The following is a 20,529-nucleotide window of genomic DNA, read 5'->3' on the forward strand; positions in this document are numbered from 1 at the left end:
CTTGATCAAATTCCTGAAGAGACTTCTCCAATTCAAGTTATATCAGTCATAAGAACATAAGAACATAAGAAAGTTTACAAATGAGAGGAGGCCATTCGGCCCATCTTGCTCATTTGGTTGTTAGTAGCTTATTGATCCCAAAATCTCATCAAGCAGCTTCTTGAAGGATCCCAGGGTGTCAGCTTCAACAACATTACTGGGGAGTTGATTCCAGACCCTCACAATTCTCTGTGTGAAAAAAGTGCCTCCTATTTTCTGTTCTGAATTCCCCTTTGTCTAAACTCCATTTGTGACCCCTGGTCCTTGTTTTTTTTTTCAGGTTGAAAAAGTCCCTTGGGTCGACACTGTCAATACCTTTTAGAATTTTGAATGCTTGAATTAGGTCGCCACGTAGTCTTCTTTGTTCAAGACTGAACAGATTCAATTCTTTTAGCCTGTCTGCATATGACATGCCTTTTAAGCCCGGAATAATTCTGGTCGCTCTTCTTTGCACTCTTTCTAGAGCAGCAATATCTTTTTTATAGCGAGGTGACCAGAACTGCACACAATATTCAAGATGAGGTCTTACTAGTGCATTGTACAGTTTTAACATTACTTCCCTTGATTTAAATTCAACACTTTTCACAATGTATCCGAGCATCTTGTTAGCCTTTTTTATAGCTTCCCCACATTGTCTAGATGAAGACATTTCTGAGTCAACAAAAACTCCTAGGTCTTTTTCATAGATTCCTTCTCCAATTTCAGTATCTCCCATATGATATTTATAATGTACATTTTTATTTCCTGCGTGCAGTACCTTACACTTTTCTCTATTAAATGTCATTTGCCATGTGTCTGCCCAGTTCTGAATCTTGTCTAGATCATTTTGAATGACCTTTGCTACTGCAACAGTGTTTGCCACTCCTCCTACTTTTGTGTCGTCTGCAAATTTAACAAGTTTGCTTACTATACCAGAATCTAAATCATTAATGTAGATTAGGAATAGCAGAGGACCTAATACTGATCCCTGTGGTACACCGCTGGTTACCACACTCCATTTTGAGGTTTTTCCTCTAATCAGTACTTTGTTTTCTACATGTTAACCACTCCCTAATCCATGTACATGTGTTTCCTTGAATTCCAACTGCGTTCAGTTTGAGAATTAATCTTTTGTGCGGGACTTTGTCAAAAACTTTCTGGAAATCTAAATAAACCACGTCATATGCTTTGCAATTATCCATTATCGATGTTGCATCCTCAAAAAAATCAAGCAAGTTAGTTAGACACGATCTCCCTTTCCTAAAACCATGTTGACTGTCTCCCAGGATACTGTTACCATATAGGTAATTTTCCATTTTGGATCTTATTATAGTTTGCATATGGTAACAATAATAATAATAGTTAAAATATCAGCTCACCGTGTTTGTATATGTAGTCCGTTTTGTTTGTCTCTTTGTTTTGGCTGCCAGTGCTGTGCCCTGTGTTTCTGTTTGTCTTTGCAACCTTTTATTTTCTGTTTGTTCATTATTAAATGCTGAGCGAAAGCAATCGCTCAGCTTCACCAAACTCCACCTCTATGTTTATTTTGTGTTGGTTCCTGTTTCTGGTCTGACATCACCCACTGCAGCCATCTTTGACACCCCCTAGTTAACCCAATTAAAGGGATAATTAGGGTCAGCTGTTTGAATACTTTGGTAACAACTTTGGCCCTTACCATCATAGTGAAGTTGTCAGCACACAGGTCCTAGAGACACATCATGCTATGATTAAAAGAAATTCCTGAAGACCTCCGGGAAAAAAAGTTGTTGATGCCTATCAATCTGGAAAGGGTTACAAAGCCATTTCTAAGGCTGTGGGGCTCCACCAAACCACAGCCATATTGTCTAAATGGAGAAAGTTTGGGACAGTAGTGAATCTTCCCAGGAGTAGCCATCCTGCCAAAATCTCTCAAGAGCAAGACATGAAATCGCCCAGGAAGTAACAAAGAACCCTAGAACAACATCCAGGGATCTGCAGGCCTCTCTCACCTCAGCTAAGGTCAGTGTTCATGACTTCACCATCAGAAAGACACTGGGCAAAAATGGGATCACAGCAGAGTAGCAAGGCGGAAGCCACTGCTCACTAAGAACATGAATGCTCGTCTCAAGTTTGCCAAAAAGCACCTGGATGATCCTCAAGAGTTCTGGAACAATGTTCTATGGACAGATGAGTCAAAAGTGGAACTTTTTGGCCAACATGGGCCCTGTTATGTCTGACGAAAACCAAACACTGCATTCCACAGTAAGAACCTCATACCAACGGTCAAGCATGGTGGTGGTAGTGTCATGATTTAGGGATGCTTTGCTGCATCAGGACCCGGATGACTTGCCATCATTGAAGGAACCATGAATTCTGCTCTGTATCAGAGAATTCTACAGGAGAATGTCAGTCCATCCGTCCGTGAGCTGAAGCTGAAGCGCAGCTGGGTCATGCAGTAAGAATGATCCGAAACACACAAGGAAGTCTACATCAGAATGGTTGAAGAAGAATAAATTTAAAGTTTTGGAATGGCCTAGTCAAAGTCCAGACCTAAACCCCATTGAGATGTTGTGGCAGGACCTGAAATGAGCAGTTTATGCTCGAAAACCCACAAATGTCATTGAGTTGAAGCAGTTCTGCATGAAGGAGTGGGCCAAAATTCCTCCATGGCGCTGTAAGAGACAATAGCTCAATAGCTACAGGAAGCGTCTGGTTGCTGTTATTGCTGCTAAAGGTGGCGTAACCCGTTATTGAGTCGAACAGGGTGATTACTTTATCACAAGGGGGCATTGGGTGTTGCATAACCTTCTTTAACAGATAAATGAAATAACTATCCAAATTTTGTGTTATTTGTTCACTCAGGGTCCCTTTTATCTAATATTATATTTTGGTTGACGATCTAATAACATTCAGTGTCAGAAAAATGCAGAAAATCAGACGGGGAAAATACTTTTTCACTGCACTGTATGTTGAAGGTGTGTGAGAGCTGGGTAGATTGGAAGAGAGTATAAGAAATGGGGTGGAAATGCTAATATATTCACAGTATTTAATGTAATGTTTTTGTTTGAATTGTCAGTCAGTTCTTTGATTTGACTCCAAGGATGTCTGTGTTATGATATAAAAAGTATACATTAGGGCATTCTGTGACCTGCGCGTCTTTGCTTGCTCGTATCTAATGTTTATACGATTGTATTAACGTTATTTTCTTTTATACGTATAAAGTGTTTTTGATACAAAAATAATTTGTCAGATTTATTTCCCTCCATTATAAATAAAAGATTTAGACAGAACAGAAAAAAACACCACAAAAATAAAACAGCATGGTGGCCAAAATAAACAGACACACAAAACAGTGAAATCTAAACAAGTATCGTGCTGAGTTAATTCAGCACGAGTAGCAATTGTTTTTCTTTATAGTTTCACTCACGTCTCTCGTTCTTACTCCCTGAACACCCAACCCCTATCAACAAAAGCTACAGGTTTTTATATTGTGGTCGAGGGATTAACTGGCTATCACTTACCTAGTTTATCCCTCGACCACATTCCAGTCCGATGTCATACCCCTTCTGACGTCATCAAAAAGACGTAAAACACAGGTCTGCAGTTTTCTCTGGAAAAAGCCAAGAAAACCTTTCAATGGCTGAGTGAGACCAATAGGAGCCAAATGAAGCCAAAAAAAAGGGTGTATCTGATAGCCCCATGCACCAAAGAAATAACATGGACAGAAACAAAGGAGACAGCTGCTTCTGCATCCAGCACTCAAAGAGTATCACAGACATTTTCAGAGCTTTTTGAGATGTTATAGTAATAAAATAATGACTTGGATCGCATTATTGAGGAGTTTGGTGATAAAACGAGTGATCAGGAGAGGATTTGTCAGTATGTACGTTTATAAAGAGGTATGTGAAAAATACAGTGAACAAGGGGTGGGGCTTGGCTGGAGATGCAGTACTGAGTTTACTTTGGCGATTCAGTGCCTTTTAAACCCTTTTTACTCTGAAAACAAATTATTTTAAACAGCGTGTGTGAAAATAAATTGGACCTGACGAGCGCTAAATAAATGAGCCACTAAGGGTTAATAGCTGTTGATGAACTGCTCCTAATTCACAGTACAAAGCATAAAAGCAATGTGCATTTAAAGCACCGGCCTCAATATAGTTCACAACCTTAACTGCTGCATTTAAAACATTATGAAGTTCATCAGACATTTTTTTACAGGCCAGAGATTACTTTACTGCAGCACTGGTGACCAGGATTTCTCTGCATATGTCGATTCCTGCTGGTAATATTAGTTCCTCAGCAATTGTGTGCAGTTTTTGTTTTTTGCAATATGCATTGCAACCAGGAAGGACACATTCATTGCCGTCTCTGAGACAGTGACCGATTTTCTAAGAACGTCTTGCTGTTTAGCGAATTGATCAGCTTTCTTCTGGAAAAGCTTGTGTCATTTCTCAATGCAATCTGGATGCCGTGTCTCAAGAGTCGCTTCAGTTTGGATGGCTTAAGGCTTTCGTGAGCCAATACTACACAACAAACGACAGACTGAGTATGCAGATTATCCTCGTTTCCAATGTAAGAAAAAACAAAGTTAATATAAGAAAGTAGGGAATTGTGAGAATTTTTTTGTTTCTTTGAGCTGCAAGTAGGATTAGACATTTTTCATTTTGCATCCATTTTAACAACTGTTTTCAAAATCGTAGGTAACTGCAAATAAAATGCCCTCTTATGCTTTATTTTGTGGTTCATATTTAAAGCAGAAGACTGGTAATAAAAAAATACATTGTTTACATAATTACTGCTAACATTGCACAGTGTATAGTCAAGTTGTATAGTGAAACACAATCTTAATAGTGTGCACTGAACTTCATATTTTGTAGATTGTTTGGCGATCCATCAGAAACCTTGCCTCGACCCACAATTGGGTCACGACCCCCACTTTGGGAAATGTTGCTCCAGTACATAGGTACTTTAAAACACACAAGTACTGCTTTTTTATTACTATTATTATTTATTTTTTAGAACAATTTGTAGATTTAAACATAAATTAGCATGCAAATATCATCCTGATCAAGGGTGTAAAGAAAGGTTCCGATTGTGAGGTGGCAGAGGATCCTGATCTTCGTGGGGACGGGTACCGAGGCTACGGCGCTGCTGCTCCCTCCTCAAGTGGCTGAGCTGATCTACAAAGAGACAGAAAGATAAGAAACTGGTAATAATCCCTGTCCAGGAGGGCAGCTTACTCCTGAGCAGTGTTCTCTCCAAGAATTTTTCACAGTGTGGTGGTGGGAGGAGCGGGGAGCGGGGGTTGGGCAAGAAATGGAGATCCTCGCAACCCCCTGCAGTGAGGCAGGACAAGCCATGCACATGCTTACGCTTTGTGGAAGTAGTTGTCAGCATATATAATATTCTATATCTATGATTGTCAGTAGGTAGATGCAGTGTCTGCATCATTGGATGACATACTCCCTAGCAACGTATGGACACCATTCCATGGAGGGGAAACTAGATTTTTGCCATAGTGTTATCATTTCTGTCCGACTGAGAAACCTGTTTTTACCTTTCAAAACATTAAGAATGGCCTACGATTATGTGGCTATAATTAGTGCTGTTTTTATTCTTTTTTCAAAAATAGCAAAAAATTAGGTTTTCTAAACATTTTTTTTTTTTATCGTAGCCTACTGCATAGTAGTAGTTTCTGCATGCGAGTTGTATTGTATTATTTGTAGTTAAGTAGCCTATATTATTTTATTGATTACTAAAGCAAGCTATACTAATAACATGCATCATCGCACATTTTAAATACTAATAAACTTTACTGTACTGAAGTCATACAAAAGGATTTGTAAAATTGTGAAATTGACTTTGAAATAAAAAAAGATTGAATATGTCAAAACTGTTTGGAATACACATTACTGTTCTTCATCTGAACGATTTATTTATTTATTTAACCCAGCTTGTTATACTATGTTCCCGCTAGCCGCTCGCCACAAACGAAACGTTTTCCCTTGTGGCTCAACTATTTTTCCCCGAAGTTTTCCACAATGGCAAAGTCTTTGAAAAATATACTTTGGTAAGACTGCTAGCGCATTCAACATGTGCTGGTCGATGAATCAATACAGACTGTTTAGTTTGATTTCATTAAGCCCAATGAAAGCTCTTTAGCTTGATCACGTAACATGAATATCACAGACATTATGTTTGGCATGACGACGGAGGTTCTAATTAGAAATAGTCAGCGGACAGCGCTGCTTGTAAAAAAAAAAAAAAAAAAAAAAAAAACCCCACTTGGCATCCAAACGAAAAAAAATGTTATAAAACATACTGTACAAACCAATTACCAGAATCATGTTATGAAAGATGTAGCCCAAAGAATACCAGCCACCCACGGACACAACTAAAATATGACCGTGATACCAGTCACAGGGAGGTGAAGCAGTCATGGTTTCAGACATACCCTCTGATCACAAAAGAACATTTTCAAATACGGCAAGCCAGAAACAAGACGCTTCAAGATCACAACTAAGTCCCCCCCTAATCGTTTGCTATCTCTTTAAAATGTGTTAAAATACATTTTGGAAATAGTAACAAAGTGGATTCAAAAGTGGAATAATTTAATAAAACAAACACATTTATTACTTTAAAAAGAAAGATTCATCTCACTATGATTTATTGAGCTGTCAGAATCAGTGCAATATTTTATTGTCAGTAGTCACAGGCGAAAGAACATTTTTTTAAACAAGGTAGTGGCTGTAGAATCCTACTAATATTATTAATCACATTAGTACAATCTTGTGTAACTAGAGCTGCGGTTGGTCAAGGAGGCATTAATATTAACATACACTAATAGCACTGTCTACTGACACAATTCTGCTTTACCATTCTGTAGTGAAAAGAAAACGATAGGTTGCGGATGCAACCCCGGTTCCCTGAAAGAGAAAATAACCATTAACATATGGGACATTGCCGTCAGGTAGTAGGGATCGGCTGAGCTTTATAGCAAAGCTGCCGATAGGCCTCTGCGCGAGCTGCCATGTAAGCCCACCCCCCTGGGAGCTTACTATACGCAGCGTGCAGAGACTCTCTTCCTCTTTCCTTTTTTTTTTCCTCTTCGGGCCGAGAAGGCTTCCGGAGCGACCTTGCAGGTTAATGGTTATTTTCTCTTTCAAGGAACCGGGGTTGCATCCGCAACCTATCGTTCCCTTTCAATTCGAAAATAACCATTAACGTATGGGAACAGTGTACCCAAGCTGTCGCGAGGGAGGATTCTCGGCAGTAGGACAGACTTACGTCATAACGCAATTGCGTAGGCAATACATCTAGGCATATGCGGAGCTGCGCCTCAGCGTCTATGCTCGCAATGACACCTGTCCTAAGGAGGGGTATCCGACACTACATTGGCAACCTGAGGTGCCATAGAGTGTAGTACAGATGCTCCAAATAATGGAGCAGAGGAATCCAGCACGTTTAATCTGTAAAACCTCATAAAGGTATGCGGTGTAGCCCAACTGGCTGCCGCGCAAATATCAGACACTGGCACCCCTCTAAAGAGGGCCCAGGACGTTGCCATACCCCTAGTAGAATGCGCCTTCAACTGCCCTGGCGGTGGAAGGCCTGCAGACTCATAGGCTAATTTAATAGCATCTACTATCCAGTGGGAAAGGCGTGGTTTTGACAACGGCTGACCCAACATCTTAGAACCATGGCATATGAACAGTTGTTCTGTTTGCCTCATGGACTTTGTACGGTCAATATAACATCTCAATGTCCGCACAGGGCAGAGCATGTGTAACCGTTGTTCCTCTGGAGAGGAAAAGGGAGGAGGATGGAACGCCATCAACTCGACCGGCTGGTTCATATGGAACGGGGATATAACCTGGATTTGTACTCATGGAGACCTTAGAACCGTCTCCTGCGAAGCGGATACATGAGGGGTGCACTGATAGTGCATGTAATTCACTGACGCGTTTTGGTGACACTACCGACAGCAAAAACGCGGTTTTCATAGACAGGAGCTTCATATCCACTGAGTGGAGAGGCTCGAACGGTGCCTTGGTAAGGGCTTCTAGCACCACGTCAAGGCTCCATGACAGTAAGTTGGTCACTCTTGGAGGTCGCAAGCGTCTTGCGCCTTTAAGGAACTGAGATGCCAAAAAGTGGCAACCCAGTGATAATCCGTCAATACGTATGTGGCCGGCTGGCGAGTGGATAAAGGCCCAGAGACAGTCTGTAGTTCAAAAAAATTATTATTTTATTATAAATACACAAAAATAAAAGGGCACAAGGGCCAAAACAAAGCGATTTAAACACAAAAAGAAAGACAAAAAGCAAAACTAACAAAAAAATAGCAATTTCCAGGCTGGGCAATGCCTTCACTGGATTTATCAAAATTCAAAAATCACACACCAAATACCACCAACAGGTGGCTGGGCGCTGATTGATCGTTAACTAACCTAATCAACCCCAGCCACCTGAACATAATAAACCCAGGTAGGTAGGGGAAATTAACCCCATCCCTACCAATTTAAAGGGCAGAGCTTTGCTCTGCCACAACGTACATGGCAGGCTGATATGGTGGCTAAATACGCTTTAAGTGTAGAGGGAGATTTCCCTTCATCCAACAGTTTCTGCAGAAACTGTAATATTACTGCCATAGGACAAGATATTGGGTCATGGCCCCCCACCAGACACCAATCTTGGAACAACTGCCATTTGTACGTGTACTGCGACCTCGTAGAGGGCGCTCTGGTGCTCTGAATGGTCGAGATCACTGCTGTCGAAAGCCTTAAGGCTGACAGGCGCGCCCGCTCAGGGGCCAAGCCCATAGCTGCATGAGCTTGGGGTTCGGGTGCCAAAGCCGACCTTCGGCATGGGACAATAGGTCTGCTCGCAGGGGAAGCTCCCGCGGTTGACCATGCAGTAACTGCACCACGCTCGAGAATCATACTCTCCGAGGCCACCAAGGAGTGATCAGAATCACTGTCGCTCGCTCTACCCTGACCTTCTCTAAGAGAGTGGGGAGCATCGGAGTCGGTGGAAATGCATATAGGAGGACTGGTGGCCAATCGTGAGCCAGTGCGTCGACTCCTAGGGGGCTGTCGGGATCCCTCACGAGAACCATAGGGGGCATTGTGTGGTCTCTCACGAACCATTCCCAGATGTGCTCTACCACCTGAGGGTGGAGACGCCATTCTCCTGCAAGAGGGCCTCCTCTGGATAGGTCCGCTGCGTAATTGACTCTGCCTGGTAGGTGAACCGTGCACAGAGAGGTCAAGTGCGGCTATGCCCATAGCAACAGCCGTGCTACCATTCAGTGAAGGCGGGGGGACCATAGGCTTCCCTGGTGGTTGATATACGCCACAACCGTGGTGTTGTCCGACCGCACCAACACGTGCTTGCCCAGAAGCACTGGCAAGAAGTGCCGGAGGACGAGGTCCACTGCTCTGAGTTCTAGAGAGTTGATGTTGGCTGACCTCCAGGGTCCTGACCACACTCCGCGGGTCCCAGAGCCGTCAGACTGCTCCCCAACCTTGGTTGGAAGCGTCGGTTGTAACCACTTCCCTCTGGAAGATGGGACCCAGGCGAATGCCCTGGCGGATGTTTGCCGGAACTTTCCACCAGCGCAGTGCTTCCCAGCAGGTCCGGGATACCGTCAGCCTGCGATGTTTGTCTCTCCGCAGATGTAACGCGAAGGCATTGAACCAGGCCTGTAGAGGTCTCTGGTGTAATAAGCCCAAGGGAAGGACTTGTGAGGCGGTAGCCATCAGCCCCAGCATGCGCAGTCACAGCTCCATGCTGATTGATTCTCTCAACCTGAACAGGGAGAGACACCGTTCCAGCGAGGCAACTCTTTGGACACTGAGTCCAGATGCAACCCCACGAACTCGGTCTGTTGGCTTGGCACAAGGCGGCTCTTCTCTGAATTGACCTTCAGACCCAGCCGCTGAAGATGGTTCGTAACCATCACTGTGTGCTGTGCCAGCTGCTCCTTGGACTGCGCGCAGACGAGCCAGTCGTCCAGATAGTTCAGCAGTCGGACACCTTGAGCCCGCAAAGGAGTTAAAATGGCATCCATACATTTGGAAAAGGTTCAAGGAGCTAGAGACAGACCGAATGGGAGAACACAAAACTCGTACACCCTGCTCTGGAATGCGAAACGCAGATACTTCCTGTGACCCGGGCAGATGGGAACGTGAAAGTACGCATCTGTCAGGTCCACGGTGGTAAACCAGTCGCCCTCCCGAACTGACTGGATAATGTGCCTGTGCGTAAGCATCTTGAACGATAACCGCTGTAGGTATCTGTTCAGTACTCGCAGATCTAAAATAGGGCGGAACCCGCCGTCCTTTTTGGGCACTAGGAAGTACTTGGAATAGAACCCCTGGTCGATCAGAGCAGGGTCTACTTGTTGAATGGCACGTTTCCTGAGCAGTGCCTGTATCTCCGCATTCAGAGCTGAGGACTGAACCGAGTCCTTCACTGCAGTTACAACCACCCCCCTGAAGGGGGGAGGCTTTAACCGGAACTGAAGGGTGTACCCGGTGGAGATGGTCTTGTGCTCCCAGATGTCGTTGATGTGCTGTTGCCAGAACTGGATCTGTGGAACGGTGTAGGGGTGAGCTAATAGCTGCCTGGATGTCTCAGGGCTGCTTTGGTTGGGCTCACTCATGAGGGGCCTGGGTAGCGCCACGAGGATGCGACTTGCCACCACCTCTAGGGCGCCACTCCATGCGCCACGGTCTTGGAAAACCAGGCTGGCTGCGTGCTGATGGACCTGCGGGGGAAGTCCTGCTACCCCGACGTTGTACCTGTTGCTGTGGCGGTGTCCTATGCCAAGGCTGTTCCTGAGGCCGCTTCGGCTGGAACTGCTTACTTGGCCACATTTTGGCCATTTGCTGTGACGCCTCCCGTGCCTTGGCGAAGCGTTACAGCATCTCTTCCACTGGCGGACCAAACGTGTGTCCGGGCTGATTGGAGCGTCCAGCAAGGGGGCCTTATCAGGCTCCTGCACTCTCGCCTGCGAGAGCCAGAGCTGTCTTCTGGCCACCACCATGGAAGCAATGCTCCTGCCTTGCGCCCATGCGTTTAACTGGGCCAGCAGGCTGACAGTACCCAGCTCGGCTCTGAGGGCCGCAGAAGGGCACTCAGGTAATTCCCTTATCAGTGCCGCCTGGTACACCATTAGTAGACTGGCTATATTAGACAGCCTGACTGCCTCCGTGGTTGCAGAGTACCCTTTTTTAAGGTGTGTTTCTGTGGTTCTGCACTGCTTGTTAGGACACGCTGGGTCTTTGGTAAGCCAGACAGTGCCGGCATCTTCACCAACGCGGCGAACACAGCGTCCACAGGTGGAAAGGATGCTAGGCCGGCCTCACTGTCCCCATTCATAGCATGGTCTTCCCAGCGACAGCGAGTGGAAGCGACAGCGAGTGGGAGAAGTACAGGCGTGGAAAAGTACAAAGCAGTTTCGAAGCAGAAAGGAGAAATTGCATCTTGAATTGCTTTAATCAGAAAACAGAGGACATTGGGGAAACACAGCAGCAGCTCAAAGTCAAACAGCCGCGTGTGTTTTTCTGATAACAAACAAGCTGAAACTCGGAGCAGCTGATTCAAATTCAGCGTCGTTTTGAGACACGGGCGAGGGGAGGAGCCGACAGCACAGCAGAACAACGCAGTTAAACGAGGCAGTCTTCCCAGCGACAGCGAGTGGAAGCGACAGCGAGTGGGAGAAGTACAGGCGTGGAAAAGTACAGAGCAGTTTCGAAGCAGAAAGGAGAAATTGCATCTTGAATTGCTTTAATCAGAAAACAGAGGACATTGGGGAAACACAGCAGCAGCTCAAAGTAAAACAGCCGCGTGTGTTTTTCTGATAACAAACAAGCTGAAACTCGGAGCAGCTGATTCAAATTCAGCGCCGTTTTGAGACACGGGCGAGGGGAGGAGCCGACAGCACAGCAGAACAACGCAGTTAAACGAGGCAGTCTTCCCAGCGACAGCGAGTGGAAGCGACAGCGAGTGGGAGAAGTACAGGCGTGGAAAAGTACAGAGCAGTTTCGAAGCAGTTTGAAAGCAGGTTGACAGTTGCAGAAGAAACTAAACTTAAAAAAAAAAAAACCTCAACATGGTCTTCAAGCCTGTAATCTGTGACACCTGCTTGATGTGGGAAATCCGAGAAAACCCAGCGGAGCTAAACCAAGTGTGCGTAAAGTGCCGCGCGATCCAGGATTTGCATAAACTAGTAAGTATGCTAGAAATGGAGCTGGAAGAAGTGAGACAGCAACAGGATCTTGAGGAACTGGCACACCCACAATTCATGGAAGTCTGCATCACCCCTAACAGACTGAAAGCCACCAGGGAGATAGAAGGTCAGAACAGCTGGGTTCAGGTAGGCAGAAGCAGGGAAAAAAAGAAACTTCGTCAAACACAACCACCAGAAATCAAAACAACCAACAGATTTGAGTCACTTCAGAATTGTGATGAGCAGAACCAACAACAAGAGAATGAAAGGAACAACATCCAGGACCCTATTGACAGTGGTGACCAGACAGCAAAAAGAAGGGAGGTCATGATTGTTGGGGACTCCATATTGAGAAACACAGCAAGTTCAGTTCGCAGTTTGGACCCCCTTACTACAACAGTGTGCTGCCTTCCGGGAGCCTCGGTCAAGCACATCACTGAAAACGTGGACAGGCTCCTAGAACGAACAGGAGACGACCCGGTAGTAGTCGTCCACATCGGTACAAACAACATTGGAAGAGACAGACCAAAATCCCTGCAAAATAAATTCAGAGAGCTAGGAAGGAAATTAAAAGAGAAAACCAAAACTGTGGTATTTTCTGGTATACTACCCGCACCTTGCAAAGGACCATATGGACAGCTGGAAATAATTAATCAAAACGCATGGCTGAAGACGTGGTGCACACGGGAAGGCTTCACCTATCTTGATCATTGGACCACATTCTACAACGAGGACTATCTGTATAGACGGGATGGACTGCATTTAAATAACAAGGGAACTAGTCTACTTGGAGAAAAGATCCTCGAGCAGGTTCGGAAGCATTTAAACTAGAAAGGAAGGGGGGAGAAATCAACAAAAAAACAGAAGGGAGACCGCATCAAAACAAGAACAACAACTCAGGTAAGACAACCATTAAATGTATTTATCTAAATGCTAGAAGTATCAGAAACAAAATTCTAGAACTTGAAGCTACTGCACTAACAGGTAACTATGATGTGATAGGTGTTACAGAAACGTGGTTATCTGAGAGTGATGGGGACGAATATAATATTTGTGGGTATACACTGTATAGGAAAGACAGGCAGGACAGAAGAGGAGGAGGGGTAGCGCTATACATAAGAAACAGTCTTGAAGCCCAGGTGTTAAACCTGGACAAAGAAAATAAAACCGAATCAATATGGGTCAGAATAACAGACAAAAATTCAAAAGGCATAATAATAGGAGCATGCTATAGACCGCCAGATTCAGACGGTGAGCACAATAATCTGTTATACAATGACATTAGAAATGTGTGTAGCAAAGGAGAAGCCATACTAATGGGGGATTTCAACTTCCCCCAAATAAAATGGGAAAACCCGGTGGGTAGCGCGAAGGATGAAATAGAAATGGTGGAAATGACAAATGACTGCTTCCTAACACAATTTGTGAAGGCACCCACTAGAGGGGAGGCATGCCTTGATTTAGTCTTTTCAAATAACGAAGATAGAATAACTAAAACAGAGGTCAGAGAACCACTGGCAAACTCAGACCATAACATGGTCTCATTTGAAGTGTTTTTTAAATCCCCAAAAGTAAAGACTAAAGTTAAGGTTTACAATTTTAGAAAAGCAAACTATGAAGGCATGAAACAGAGACTAACAGAAGTAGATTGGAGTAAAATAGAGAAAGCACCCACAGAAGAAGGATGGTTGTTCTTCAAAAATGTAGTACTAGAGGCGCAAAACAATTACATCCCTAAAGTAGACAAATCTAAATGTAAAACTAAATTGCCAAAATGGTTTAATAGATCAATTAAAAAAAATATTCAGCGAAAAAAAGGCACTTTACAGAGCATTAAAAAAGGACCAAAAAGAAAGTACGCAGAAAGAGTACACGGAACTGCAAACGCAAGTCAAAAAGGAAGTTAGAAAGGCCAAGAGAGAAATAGAAATGAACATTGCTAAGGGAGCTAAAACCAATTCCAAAATGTTTTTCCAATATTACAACAGCAAGAGAACATTCAAAGAGGAGATTAAATGTTTAAGAGATACAAATGGCAAAATCGTAGAGGAAGAAAAAAAAATAGCAAATATGTTAAATGATTACTTTTCACAAGTTTTTACAAAGGAAGATACTGACAACATGCCCCACATGTCATCCAGTTCCTATCCAGTTTTAAATAACTTTAGCATAACTGAGGCAGAAGTGTTAAAGGGACTAGGAGCTCTTAAAATAAACAAATCCCCTGGGCCGGATGAGATCCTCCCAGTAGTACTCAAAGAAATGAAAGAAGTAATTTACAAACCGCTAACCAAGATCATGCAGCAGTCTCTTGACACAGGGGTGGTACCGACAGACTGGAAAATTGCAAACGTAATACCGATCCACAAAAAGGGAAACAAAACTGAACCAGGTAACTACAGACCAGTAAGCCTGACTTCTATTATATGCAAACTTATGGAAACTATAATAAGATCCAAAATGGAAAATTACCTATATGGTAACAGGGTACTGGGAGACAGTCAACATGGTTTTAGGAAAGGGAGATCGTGCCTAACTAACTTGCTTGATTTTTTTGAGGATGCAACATCGATAATGGATAATTGCAAAGCATATGACATGGTTTATTTAGATTTCCAGAAAGCTTTTGACAAAGTCCCGCACAAAAGATTAATTCTCAAACTGAACGCAGTTGGGATTCAAGGAAACACATGTACATGGATTAGGGAGTGGTTAACATGTAGAAAACAGAAAGTACTGATTAGAGGAAAAACCTCAGAATGGAGTGTGGTAACCAGCGGTGTACCACAGGGATCAGTATTAGGTCCTCTGCTATTCCTAATCTACATTAATGATTTAGATTCTGGTATAGTAAGCAAACTTGTTAAATTTGCAGACGACACAAAAGTAGGAGGAGTGGCAAACACTGTTGCAGCAGCAAAGGTCATTCAAAATGATCTAGACAAGATTCAGAACTGGGCAGACACATGGCAAATGACATTTAATAGAGAAAAGTGTAAGGTACTGCACGCAGGAAATAAAAATGTACATTATAAATATCATATGGGAGATATTGAAATTGGAGAAGGAATCTATGAAAAAGACCTAGGAGTTTTTGTTGACTCAGAAATGTCTTCATCTAGGCAATGTGGGGAAGCTATAAAAAAGGCTAACAAGATGCTCGGATACATTGTGAAAAGTGTTGAATTTAAATCAAGGGAAGTAATGTTAAAACTGTACAATGCACTTGTAAGACCTCATCTTGAATATTGTGTGCAGTTCTGGTCACCTCGCTATAAAAAAGATATTGCTGCTCTAGAAAGAGTGCAAAGAAGAGCGACCAGAATTATTCCGGGCTTAAAAGGCATGCCATATGCAGACAGGCTAAAAGAATTGAATCTGTTCAGTCTTGAACAAAGAAGACTACGTGGCGACCTAATTCAAGCATTCAAAATAAAAGGTATTGACAGTGTCGACCCAAGGGACTTTTTCATCCTGAAAAAAGAAACAAGGACCAGGGGTCACAAATGGAGTTTAGAAAAAGGGGCATTCAGAACAGAAAATAGGAGACACTTTTTTACACAGAGAATTGTGAGGGTCTGGAATCAACTCCCCAGTAATGTTGTTGAAGCTGACACCCTGGGATCCTTCAAGAAGCTGCTTGATGAGATTTTGGGATCAATAAGCTACTAACAACCAAACGAGCAAGATGGGCCGAATGGCCTCCTCTCGTTTGTAAACTTTCTTATGTTCTTATGTTCTAAAGGCCGAAGCCTTGCGAGACGTCGCAGAAGCAGACCACAGACCACATAGGGTCATCAGTGTCCATCAGCGCAGACTCAACATCCTGGTCTGAGTGGTGGGAGGCTACCTCAGCCTCTACACTGTCCCCTTCCAGGCTGTCAGAAGCATCTCTGGAGACGGCATCAATACCTTATGCGACTGCATTGGGAGGGTTCTAGCCAATGGAGGTTCAGGGGGGGGCGTTGGTTGGCTGGAGACGGGCCCGGCGGGCTGCTCTGGGGCTCGAGGTCCTGCTGTAGCCAGGGACATAAGCAGGGACTGCTGTCCTATCATGACGTCCCCTACGCCGAGGCGATCTACAGCGCGATCTAAACTCCCGACGAGGGCGTGCCTAGAAGGGAAGGGGCTGCTAGCCCGAGCGCATCCAGTGGGGGACCTCTGACCAGCTGTAATCTGGGAGGCTGGGCTCGTGGAGAGCTGCCGTTGAGCACCGGGCGTCGGAACACCGAGCGTCGAGGTGCGTGCGTCGAGCGTCGACTTCGAGCACCTAGCCCCAAGCGGGGAAGCGCTGCACCAAGCGCGGAAGCGCTACACCAAGCGCCGAAGCGCTGACACCCCGCAGAGCGAGTACCGAGCGTGGAGACTCTAGCTCAAGACGCCTAAGCGTCAGCTGACCCGCAGCGCGGAGACATCAGTGCTGGTACGGTGTTTATATGGTGTTTATATACCTACCTTGGTGCTGGGGAAAATGTGCTTGGTGGTCGTCGTCTTCTTCTGGTGAAAGGGATTTTTTTTTTTTTATTATCCTGGAACGCTGCAGCAAGTGCTTGGTGTACTGTAGATGGGCTGTAGGGCAAACCGTACAGCTACCACATGGTGGGGAACACACAGCAGTGGAAGATAATAGCGGGCTGCAAAGCAGACTCCACACACGCACACACGGTCTAGCCACGCAAGACCAAGGCTGCAATATGCTCGTGGCCAAGGCCAACGACACGCGTCCTAAACAATGTATATATATATGTATATATATATGAGAAATAATATATACAACCCAAAAACACACAGTATAAATAATATTTAATAATTATAAATAATTATAAATAATTATAATAACAGAAGAAGACGGAGACCACGAGGTTACACAAAAACGCGATGCCGAAGCAAAGCGTGAAGGATATAAATGTAATATATAAAAAATATATAACACAATTATAAAATCCAGTAACCAATAATAAACGTAACTGAAATAAACTCAGAGAAGGGGCCAAAACCAGCTTCTGAAGCCTAAGCTTTGTGAGTACAGACAGTCACAGGCTCTAGTACCTACCGCTACCAATGCTGAAGACAAAAGAGGAAGAGAGTCTCTGCGTGCTGCGTATAGTAAGCTCCCAGGAGGGCGGGCTTACACGACAGCTCACGCAGAGGCCTATCGGCAGCTTTGCTATAAAGCTCAGCCAATCCCTACTACCTGACGGCAATGTCCCATACGTTAATAGTTATTTTCGAATTGAAAGGGAACCACATTACTGTCAAAATAATGTAAAGGATTATACAGTACATGAATATCTCTGCAAACCTATTCAGAATTTAAGAAATCTGTAATGATGTTTTTTCATGTGGGACTTATTAAATGGGAATCAGAGTTATAGTGCAATTTCAATCTAATATTTGTGTATTGTAAATGGTAGGGTCTGACACTTAACTATCTACATGTTTTCAAATAAAATGCATGTCTTTTTGCCTTGCTGAAACAGTATGTTTATAACTTGTTTATAGTATTGTTAAGTGGCTAAAGTTTTTCCAGTGTGGTTAAAAATTGTTAAGTTACTTTAGCCACAGTGGCTAACTAAATGAAAGTCTTAGAGGGAACGTAGTTATGGTATAATAATTAAGATTTGCAATGGTGTTTCATTGTTACAGAGCTGTGTATCAGGGGCTCACCCAGGATCTAGTCTCATCTATCAACAGGGGGGAATGCGCTAATAAAGTTCAGTGAAGTTCAACCCACTGAAGAATATTGAGAGCTGAAACAAGTATTTTAAGCAAACCGATTTCACACATAAAGGAAAAATAAACAATGTTTATTATTTATTCACAGGATTATTATTATTTTTTGGCCGTTAGGCAAACTGAAAACACAGCGTAACACCTGACCCAGCGTAACGTAGATAACAAGTAACAATGCAGCAGCTCGTTACGCTCAACAGCACTGGCGAGAACCCTGCTGAGTGACAGCCCATCCTGTCTTTACCTTTTTGTGCAGATAATGGAAGAATTATCCATGAATGATGGAAGACATAACATTATATTTTTCCTCCTGCAGAACCATAATGTTCATCCTACTTCAGAATCTATGCATTTTTTTAAAAACAACCTTTTCTGCTTAAACTGCAGAGGTTATGCCAAAAGTTCAAGTGGACATGCTCTTTGGCTTTTCATAGGCTTGCCATCTATTTATGAAAAAAAAAAAAAAAAACATTTTAGCTTTGGAACACTTACACATTTATGCTTAACTAGTAGTTGCCGATGAATCATTTGGTCGCATTGAATTCAAAACTTCTGATGGGATGATCTTGGAATTTGCCTCAAGGAATTTCTTCACATATTCATCCGCGTCTGTCAGTATGAATCGGTGTGCAAAGACTGTTGGTCAGACACATAAATAGAATTCAGAAAGCAGGTTACCATGTATTCATTTTTTAAAAGACGAGACATTTCTTATGTGTATGCACATTATAAATCTACCAATAAAAATACCTGGAATTTCAGATACAAGTACCTCTTACTACTACATCAAAATTATGATGGATTTTAAAAACTTTGGTTAGCTCTCTCTCTCACATCTTGTATACAATAACAGCCATCCCACACTTCCCTACAGAGTGAAGTTCAAGCAAGTAATCACAAAATCTAAAAAATAATAAACATCACTTCCTTAACTTTCCTTCCACTTCATCAAGACTGCATCATTTTGGTAGTCCATTCCATGAGCATTATACATTTTTGCATGGTCATGCTTGGAGTTTTACCTCATGCGCATTCCTCACATGTCTGGCATGACACTTAAAAATATGGAAGCCTACCCTCCACTGTGGTTCCAATAGCAAAATCTGCAGGTCCGTAGTAAACCGGGTTATCTATCGTGCTGCCAGGCTTTGGAATACGTGTCTTCTCCAGGAATTTCCCCCCGATGATTCCAGAATTCCGGACGGGTGGCTCAAAAATGCTGATCATATCATTGGACAGGAAATAGGAGAGGACGAAGATCCGCTGACGGTCTTCGACATTCTGGGTGTCCTGTGGGAATATTACACATTTAACTTGCCATACTCTTTAGCTGTTGGCAGTGAAGAAATTAATTGCCCATACACCAACCACACGTGTACTATATAACTTAAAACCAGACATCATTGCCTACAAAGGATACAAATAAAACCTTATAGAAAAGCTTTTCTAATGTTGTGTGATTTACATGGACAATATATTTAAAAACACAAAGTTTGATCAAATGCAGATGAATGGTTCTTAGGAGATAGTCTTTATTAGTGAAAATTCTGTGAAATTAATGAGAAAGATCCTAAGAATTTAAAAAATTGTTGTAATGAATGCCAATTCAAAGGTTCATTGCAATTCGACGGGAGGCTTAAAATATAAAGCTATAAATTTCAAGTATGACATATGGGAAGATGGACTAACAATTACATACATTCCCATTCAGTTGAATAACTTCTTGTGAAATTTGATTTGCCTTCAGTAGCAATCAAAACCCAGAATTCATTAATTAAGTAGGTCGTCATGACTAATAACTTGTGCAAATAAATTAAATATACCGGTACACCCACCCCTTGTTGGATCACCCCACTGCAGATTTGGCTATATTGAGGTTCTGGACTTGGCTCCCCATTTTTACTGTCTAACTGCGCATGCCTTAGCAGCAATATACATATCAATTTCACTTTGAATTACTGTTTGTTTTATTTTGTACTGCACATCACAAACAAAAATATATAAAACAATTAAAAACAAAGCATTAATATCGTACTGTTATCACGTCCATATGCATTTCACAATAACACAAACCTAATTAAATATTTACTTGCTGAAGCAGTTTTTATTTTAGCTGACGAGGTGTTCAGTTGTGGCAACAATGAACTAGCAAAAGCCACATGGTAATGAAGTTACTCCCTAGCAACAAGCCTCCTATGCTGGGAATGGATTCTCTCAATGCAGCGGGTTTGTGCATTTCAGAAAGGAGAGGAAGACCCCTGAAATGAACTGCAGACTTAAGTTGATGAAAAGCAATTACCCTCTGCAGTACAAATTAATACAGTGTGCTGCTTTTTATATGAAAAATGAGAAAAAGTGGGTTGCGTAGAGCAGTGGTGCGCAAACTTTTTATATGCTGCCTGTAGCAGGGGTAGATCTGTGCTGACTCTGCTGGCGTGTTCATAGTGCTGCAGGAAGAGGGCAGCAGTGGTTCAATAACTGTCTGTGAGACATGGCAGTGACACAGGGAGGAGGGAAAGGGGGTGTGTGGACTTTCCCTCTCTCTGAATGGCTGGGAGGCAGGA

General features: G+C 43.1%; 1 protein-coding gene across 2 annotated transcripts in view; it reads right to left on the reverse strand.

Moving 5' to 3' along the window:
- Nucleotides 1-4,985: 4,985 nt before the first annotated feature.
- efhc1 (EF-hand domain (C-terminal) containing 1) overlaps nucleotides 4,986-20,529 on the reverse strand; it is a 96,410-nt gene continuing 80,866 nt past the window's right edge. For both annotated transcript variants that reach the window (XM_041252786.1, XM_041252784.1), the window contains exons 8-10: nucleotides 19,042-19,255; nucleotides 18,458-18,601; nucleotides 4,986-5,177 (exon numbers count right to left, since the gene is read on the reverse strand). In XM_041252786.1, coding sequence (XP_041108720.1) covers nucleotides 18,468-18,601; nucleotides 19,042-19,255 — 348 coding nt within the window. In that variant the 3' untranslated portion in view covers nucleotides 4,986-5,177; nucleotides 18,458-18,467. The remainder of the gene's footprint in view (nucleotides 5,178-18,457; nucleotides 18,602-19,041; nucleotides 19,256-20,529) is intronic.

This window comes from Polyodon spathula, chromosome 6, assembly GCF_017654505.1.
Source record: "Polyodon spathula isolate WHYD16114869_AA chromosome 6, ASM1765450v1, whole genome shotgun sequence".
NCBI lineage: Eukaryota > Metazoa > Chordata > Actinopteri > Acipenseriformes > Polyodontidae > Polyodon > Polyodon spathula.